At 36.8% G+C, this 8,874-nt stretch overlaps 1 protein-coding gene across 1 annotated transcript; it reads right to left on the bottom strand.

Moving 5' to 3' along the window:
* Window positions 1-5,875: 5,875 nt before the first annotated feature.
* On the bottom strand, window positions 5,876-8,874 carry ccnb1 (cyclin B1). The gene is made up of 9 exons (XM_055200991.2): window positions 8,715-8,874; window positions 8,217-8,357; window positions 8,038-8,142; window positions 7,265-7,447; window positions 7,029-7,187; window positions 6,709-6,945; window positions 6,492-6,632; window positions 6,309-6,419; window positions 5,876-6,202 (listed from the first exon to the last, which is right to left on the bottom strand). The coding sequence occupies exons 1-9, from the start codon at window positions 8,733-8,735 to the stop codon at window positions 6,101-6,103; spliced, it is 1,200 nt and encodes a 399-aa protein (XP_055056966.1). The 5' UTR covers window positions 8,736-8,874; the 3' UTR covers window positions 5,876-6,100.

Below are 8,874 nucleotides of genomic sequence, written 5' to 3'. Positions count from 1 at the left end.
CAAAACACTTTGTTCAACCTCCAGATCATCAAGTCAGTTGTGCACAACATAAAAGCAATTTCTCATTGTTTGGACACATTGCAAATGCTTACAATCATGCAGTTGATACAATTGTCTGCTTTTTTATACATTTATGTCATTTTCATCAAAATACATTATACTGGTTTTCAGTTGAATAGTCTTACCTCAAAACATTTAAAAATTAGTTTATTGTACAAGGCATATCATGCAAAATTCTTGACCTTTATGTCACAATCTGTTGCTGAAAATCTGTTACAGTTACAGAAAAAACGGACATTTCTTATGGTGTACAGTGAAACTATTTTTTTATTTGTACTGTAAAACATGATTTTTTTTAAAATCACAATGTGTGTAATTTGTTTACAGAGAAAAGGTGAAAATGTAAATTCATCCACAGTCATCAGCCCCTGAGAAAAACTGTAATTGGACCGCCACCACAGGCCCGATTCCTGTTCACACCTAAAAGCGAATGCTGAGGTGAACGCACAAAAGAACACTTTCTTCCCTTCATATGCCATAGAACAGCAGAAGTCTGTAAAGTTCGGGAAGCATATTGGGCTTTTATTTGAAAATCTATAAATTCTGAAAATGAATGCCTCTGTGTTTATTTATGCATGGGGTTCCAGGCATCGAGAGAAACTGCGGTCCCGCTGCCAGCTGTGCTCTTATTAGTGTCTCTCAGTCCACTCCACACAGTTGTGTCAGCACCTCATTCAAATGGGTTCCTGTTAAGAGATTCAGAGATGAGACGTGCAGATATGTGATCAATCTCGTCTGGAGTCTAGAGTTATCTATTTATATCTGGAATTCAAAATGCGATGGTCTGTATTAGCAGGGCACATCCTTTGGATTTGGCTTACTGTTGTAGTCACAACAGATGAATTTATACAGGTTACCACTTTTTAGAGGGTCACCCAAAGTGGCATCATGGATTGGATAAATAACCAGCTGATTACAAATTGTAAAGTAATATATTGTTAATATTGACATATTTTTGAATCAACACGCCTTTTGGGCCTGGAACAATGAAGCAATCAGATTTCAGGCTTATGATTATAAGACCCTGTAAAACCTCTCAGTCTATCATTTATTAGGAATGATCAGGAATATGCTGGAATACTATACAGTAAAGTCAACCAATTCACAGTCAACTATCACTGTTACATACAAATAAATATATTGTAACAGCCCGAGATGTGAATTTTCTGTTTACACGTTTTTTTATGCTTAACTGTGCGTTCGATCAATGGCATACCTTGAACCATCAGTGCTATAGCTAAAGAATTGTTGAACCGTAGCTCCATGGCTCTTAGTTTAATGAGGAATCTGTCTTGTAAACTGATCTCACTGCCCAGTCATGACCTCAGCCTACGAGCATGAGTTCTCAGCCTGGACCTGCATTTACCGATTCAGCCTGCCAGAAAAACTAAGACTCATTATCATCTGTCCCTCAGGAGCACAACCACTACGGGTGGAGAGGAGGAGATAAGCTTTATCCTTTAAAACAAGGAAGCATTCATAGTCAATTGGGGAACAGCAGTGCTGTGTGTATCACATAGAGAGACCAGGCATACTTGTCACATATGTGATTTACATTAAAATATCTAACTGCCTAAACACTTGTTCTTGCAGCAGTTATAAATGTCTAGTTCAAAACGGTTTTATAGTGAAATATTTTTGGGAAGTCTTTTTAAAATATGCAATGAAATATATTATTATCTTATATAAAATATAATAAATACCGTCTTAATTTTCAAATATTTGTAAAATCACACAATTTGAACATTTTAAGTGAAAATAAATTGGGTTCCCATGATTATGTATATATATATATATATATATATATATATATATATATATATATATATATATATATATATATATATATATATATATATATATATATATATATATATATATAATACTTATTTTAATATAAATCTCTAAATGTAATTTAAATATACTAGATAATTTACAGTATGTGTGGTTAAAAACAATGATTTGATATTTTGTGTGTATGTATATATAGAGTAGCATATACTTTTATTTTGACAACTTAGATAATACTGCATACACACAGTGTAATAATAGGCTTGTTGTCAATGTGTGTTAAATAAACAGTATTTTTTCCTGTGCAATTGTAAAACAAATTCTACTTTGATATTTGATTTGTTTGGTGCACAAATAATGAATAATGCCCTTTAATAAAAAAAAATGGTTACGCAGTTGCTAATGTAGGCATTAAGACGCCTCCCACCGTATGAAGCAATATTCAGTTACTGTCTATGTGTGAGGTTCTTTGATCAAAGTATACAGGACGTTTATAGAACAGCTCTATAACATACTCTAGTCTCTTATGCTGTCATCAAAAATGATTTGATATGTAAAGAGATTTGTCCTTGAGGACTGTCCATTGATGCTGACGCAATAGACTACTGTAGGTAGGCTAGCCTACTCATCACTCATATTGCCCTTTTAAAGTGGGAGGGGTCAATTCAATTTATTTTTATACTGCTTTTCAGTATTTTGCATTGTGAAAAGCAGCTTTAAAGTAAATACATATTATTACAGACAGTAGAGACAAAATGAAAACAAAAAACAGAACATTAGGAAATATAAATGATATTAGTTGCAAACGTTGTCTCAGGTCAAGCTAAATTTATTACGCTACTCAACAATAAGAAATGGGGAAAATAGACTAAATGAAACAAGTATATAATCTACATTACGAAACATTAATATAAACGTATTAACATTATGAAATATGTAATAAAGCCCTTTGTTTACTTGGGAAAGCTCTCGTTCTCACATCTCAAAGTGAAAGTGTGCCATCTACCGGCTAGAATACAGTATTAAAATTTACAATGGAAAAGAGGGTATGCCTTGACGTCACTTTTTCACGTGACCACGCCGTACTCGCCTTAATGAGTGGCAAACGTTCAACAAAATGGCTAGTTTTCATAGCGACTGCTGCGAAAACGCCAGTAAAACTGACTATTATCAGCTTAAATTGAATTAGTTGGACTTGAAGTGGACAATACTTAGTTACATTAGTTACATTTTCCAAGCATGTGTGCTTTATTAGGGTGTTTGTATTGAGAAAAAAATTACTTCATCTAAAGCATAGAATCATACTGTGTATTCTTTAATAGTGCATATTAAAATTTATTCTTTGTTCTTTGAATGTATGTTTTCCAAAGAAAAACACGAATAATATACAATTACTTGAAACAATACTTTTAAGTAGAAAGTAAAACCTTTGCTTGATAGTGACCCTAGCAACTTATCAACCCACCTGTGGTGTGTGGACATAGGCATGAACGATGTATTAATTCTCCTTCCGATGTTTTTGGCAGTCTGTGTAAAACGATAGCTCCGAATTCTTGTTAATCTGTTAGTACAGTCTATCATCCAACAGCTGTTTCCCATTTAGACGCGTTTTCACCGTGTTTTTGCTGATTTCGCACTGTACTCAAATGCTGCCGCTCTGTCTTTTGCCACTCAGTGGGCGTAACCGCAGTCACTATCACCGAAGGTGACGTCACGTGCATACCCTCTACATCTTTTGCTTACCTTTTTTTTGCACTTGGAAAATCAAGTTTTAGGATTATATGATACAGGTTTCCTAGCCACTTTGGCCAAGTTTTTCTTAAGGTTAACCTCTTACCCATAAGTCATCTAGGAATTGGTTCATTGGTTCAACCATTTTGCATTTAATGATTTTCACAGTCATAATCTGTTAAGCATATGAGATACGTTTTTGAAATAGCAATAATAAGGGAAAAAATGGTTTCATAGCACAGTGCTTATTCGGTACAGTGTTAAACACATTTGTTTTTGATTTGAGTAAACCCTTGGTATCTCTAACTGACTTGATCCTATATGTTCTGAGCAATCTGTTAGGTTTATATTCAATAAGCATGTATAATTTAGGTCCTAAGCCACTGAGTGATTTATAAACTGATAATAATACTTCAGGATCTATTTTAAATGTAACTGGAAGGACCTGAGGAGGACTGGAGTGATGTGCTCAGATTTTTTTGGTTCTGGTCAGAATTCTGGAAGCAGTGTTCGTTGAGCTGCACATGTCTAATGATCTTTTTGGAAATCCAAATGAGTCGTCATTTGCAATAATCCACATTGCTGGTAATGAATGAAAGCATGAACAAGTTTCTCTAAATCCTTTTTGTGACAAAATATCTAATTCTGGTAATAAGAGGACAGAAAAATGATTATATTATCGCTTTCACAAGAAATTAAGATTAGACTGTAATTGTAATTACACCAAGATTTTTTACATTTATTTTGTCTTTAGTTTAGACCCCTATATCGAAGGTATGTGTTAACCTTGAGAGTTTCATCTTCGTTTCCAAATACAATGCTTCTACACTACCTGTGCAATTTGCTCCTTTTTATTATGTGGCCCTGTGGGAGCACAGAAGTGGTGCAAGAATTGAGCCCGGTGGGCCGCCACATCTCACGGATGTGCATTCAGCCTTATGGTAGGTAGCTATGTTTACATAGTAACCCCTCCCTTTTAGGTATGACTTTGAATATTTGAAACTGGTCTGTAGTTACCAAGTGTGGTTTTGTACAGGTTGCGCTTTAGAAAGGCTTAACAACTGCCATTTTAGGGACCCTGAGAAAGGTGCCTGAGAGCAGTGAGGTATTTAGATCCAATTTTCCCACCAATATCAATTATACAGATATCTGCCGATACAGATAGTTTGGTAGTTACATTAACTCAATGCTAAAGATTACATTTTCTTAATATCATTCAAATGGCCATTAAAATTAAACTAGTGGTTTCTTCACATTTTGTATACACAGTGCTTTAATGCATTGCATTTTCCTGTTCCCTTTTGATTGACAGGATATATCAGCCTGTTTTTAAACTATGGGCCAATAGCCAATGATGTGTAAAATGGCTTTTATCAACCTATACCAATTACTGAATATATCTGCATCTCTAGTATTTACTATTTTTAGAGATCAATTTCTAAACCATTAAAACACTTTATGAAAAAAAAGAGGTTGCGATGAGATCTGACTGACCAGAGTACAACATGAGGCCATATTGATCACCATAACACTGAATGATCCCAACCTTTACTGGAGCCATGCTATCAATACATGCACCATACAGAAAGTGTAGCCTCATGCATGTCTTCAAAACCCATAGCCATTACAACAGGAAATACAAACATTACATAAAACTTTGTGCTGTATACAAAGTAATTCTGAATCCATGGCATACAGATTTATGATCAATGGGTAAAAATACTAAAATTTACGTGACTCTTTAATGCTGTACTAGCTTCTAAGGTTATATTGATTGCAAGAAAAGCATAAGACAAAAAGGTTTAGTTTATTTCCTCTAAAATCTAAGAACCATGTTTGGACTCACTTGATTAAAACCTTTTCAAAAGTATCAAAGTAAAAAAAGTTCTCACAGGGGCAGACGTAATACAATCTAGATGTTTAATGGACAATGAATTCTGACAAGATGAACATTTGGGATGATTTTCTTCAAAGTAAAATTTGTGAATGTCCTATTCTGCATCTTGTATTGTTGACTTAACTCTCAAAACAGAAATTGTTTATTACATCAGGATTTAATTCATGTGACTCAAAACAAACGACTCAAGTAGAAATCTACTTAACAGGAAACAAAATTTCTAACAAAAGATGCAATGTCACAAGACAAACACATAGTCTGGAGTCTCAAGATCGTGACAGGAGAGTTGTCATTAAAAGTAATTTCACTTGTCCATTGTTGGGATTGGAGAGAAGAAACTGTTTGGCATGGCGGCATAAGCATTTTTTGCAGTAAAAAATGAAAATTGAGACAAACTTAAACCTTAAAATGTTTATTTGAAAGTAAAATGTACAATGTACAAGCCAAGGTTTAATAAACACTTGGAACACATTAAAGACAACCTATGCGCAGATCATGGCAGTGCAGAAGAATCTGTAAAACGCTTTAAACATTAAAACTCGCAATAGTAAAAGCATGCATAAGTTACAATTTTTACAAGGTAGCACATAGTGCTTAAGTCTCTTCAAAATAACCCCCACACTATGAGATTTGCTTGGCCAGCTCTTTGATCAGGGGAGATTTAAGCTGAGAAATGGAGGCAATTCTCATCTGCTTCTGACTGGAGTACTTGTTCTTCACAGCCTGGAAAATCAGAAACACTTCAGTAGGCCATGTCAAGTGCAAAATTCTAACCACGGCGCTTAAAAAGCACCAAATTGGCCGGATAAATTGGACCAAAACCACTCACCAGATGTTTTGAAAGCCCCTCATTGACCCTTACAACATTCTTGGCAATATGCTGCATCACAGGAACCAGCTGATCTTCACTGTAGCCCATATAATGCTGAAGCGTAGGGGTCTGCAACAGTCACAGAAATAAAAGGTTAGACAAAACTAATGTAAACACATCCAAGACAACTAAGGCACTCACCCATTCTCCACACTTGAAGACCTTCAGAGTGAGGGCATAAGCTGCGCTAGCCACTTGGGAGGGAGGAAAGTGAATCATGTCGTAGTCAACCATGGTGAGCTCCAGAAAGTACTTTGCCAATGTGTGATGCTCTGCAGTAACCTGGAAAATAAAAGGGATAGAATTAAAACCAGTTGAGACAGTTCAAATGAAGCCTTAAGACACAATTCAGTCTTACATCTCCAATCTTTGAAGCCCTCCTGAGGAACTGCAGAGGTAGAGGTCTTCCAAAGCCAAAGTCGAGAACCTTCAAGATCTTCATCTCCATCTCTCGTATCTGAGCAGTGGTGTAGGCACGGTCAGTCACGAAGGCGAAGTCTGCAATCTCTGGTGGGTACATCTCCTCATACTTTGAGGCAATGAACATGGCCGTTACGCCAACAAGCTGCAATTGCTTCTTTGGAACTGGATTATCCTGGTTGATAAGGACAAAGGTTACATTAGCAAAAAAGGCATTATCAAAACAAAGCAGCTTTACACAATTCCGCAAAAGCTTACCTGCAGGAAGCGATCAATGATGGCAACAGTCATGTACATGGTCTCTTGCAGCAGCCTGAACTTAATCTGGACCTGGACGAGCCAGTCAATAAGAATGGCACGCATATTTCCTGTAACCTCTCTTCCTTCTAGATATTTTGGCCTAACAGATTGTTCGGTCTGCAAGAAAGAGCATAGTTAAACACAGCTCGACACAGCCCAGCAATAAAGCACTGAACACAGCATTTGTTGCAAACCTCAAGCTGGCGGAGATACAAGTAGATATCTTTTACGTATTCACTACACAGCATGGGATTGTCGTAATCATCTGCATCCACATCCTTAATGTCAAGCAGAACGTCAGAGAAAGCCTGACACAGATCATCTGAAGCACAGCCAGAGGTCTCCATGGGAACCGGAGAGGAGGGCTCAGACAAAATCTGCAAGTAAAACACTAAAGTGAGATTGGGTATTGCACCTACAGGTGGCTCTTAAAATTGTTGTATTCCCAGTCTTTGCATCACTTACAATAATCGCTTGCAATCAAAACTAAATGCTAGAAGACACATTAAACCCAATAGACATTACTTTAAAGGGAGGGTTCACACAAACAAAAATTGTCATTTTGTCAATCACGTTGCTAAAAACCTGTATACATTACTTTGTTTTGATAAACACAAAAGATATTTTGAGGAATGTTTGCAACCAAACCGATCATGAACCCTATTCGCTTTCATAGTAGGAAAAAACAAAGGAAGTGAACAGGGCTTATGAACGGTTTGGTTACAAACATTCATCGTTTTATACAGGTTTGTAACATGCATAAATTACAATTTTAGGGTGAACCAACCCTTAAAAAAAAAGAACATTGGCATGTTGATCCACACAACAATAAGAGCATTGAAAGAGACAGGAAGTCATACATAAGTGATGGAATGAGGGCAAGTAAACTACGAGTTAACATTTCAGCTGTATGCAAGCAAGTTAAACTAACGAACTACCGCTTCAAGGCTTTACCCATCAGACTCACCTGAACGTCATTCTTCTTGACTTTAGTAGGAGACTCCTTTTTAAGAGGCTGAGCTGTAGGCAACTTCTCGGCCACGACCTCGGGAACGGGTGCAGCCTTCACATCCTGGATAACAAAATAAAGTCAGTCAATGCCATACACACTCTCATATTATAAGAACAGAAATGATCGCGCGTTACCTTCTTCCTCAAAGCCTGTCGGGTCTGCGGGTTGTTGCCGATCTCCCCCAGCGCGGCCCTTGGTCTCAGTCCGGGCTTGTTCGCTACAACTGCTTTCCCAGGCAGAGCGGTCTGATTCTCGCTGTTGGCTAGCCGGGTATTCTGCTCAAACGCATAATATTACGAGCAGACATAAGTTTAAAAACGCAAGAGAGAGTGTTTAGTTCATATAAAGTTAAATAAAAACCCATCCAAACACATGTAACGTTATACGAAATAGTTCAAATGGGAAAGTGGAAAACAGAAGACACCAAATTATAAACAGAAGACACCAAATTATGCACTAACGTTACGTATGCACTCGAACCATAGGAGTGGTATCAAAGAATCTGCCATGCAACGTTAATGTTATATACACTATAGAAAATTCAATACGTCGAATTATCAGAAACTCTTAAGAAACTCAACATTCCCAATACTGTTTAAGCATTACGAGGAAATAGAGTAACGAAAACTTACCCTGGTAACACGGAGAGCCATTTTGTAACCTTGTTGCTGTGAATCGATGAACAAACTGTTTGATTCTGCTAAAGCAAGCACGATATAATGCTGTTCCTGCCCTGGGGTTTAAATTGTTGCTCTTTCGAAGCTGATTCGCTGCGTTCGAAAATCAGTAAGC

The sequence above is a fragment of the Misgurnus anguillicaudatus genome, chromosome 22 (assembly GCF_027580225.2).
Source record: "Misgurnus anguillicaudatus chromosome 22, ASM2758022v2, whole genome shotgun sequence".
NCBI lineage: Eukaryota > Metazoa > Chordata > Actinopteri > Cypriniformes > Cobitidae > Misgurnus > Misgurnus anguillicaudatus.
This window is presented reverse-complemented; position numbering and strand designations above follow the sequence as displayed.

What these genes read in the sequence shown, in the direction of transcription:
- ccnb1 (XM_055200991.2), bottom strand. Translation starts at nt 8,735, where the DNA reads ATGGCTCTCCGTGTTACCAGG. An exon ending in TGGCTCTCCGTGTTACCAGG is followed by an intron (nt 8,358 to 8,714) that starts GTAAGTTTTCGT and finishes GCGTTTGAGCAG; the next exon opens with AATACCCGGCTAGCCAACAG. An exon ending in TCATTGATCGCTTCCTGCAG is followed by an intron (nt 6,946 to 7,028) that starts GTAAGCTTTTGC and finishes CTTATCAACCAG; the next exon opens with GATAATCCAGTTCCAAAGAA.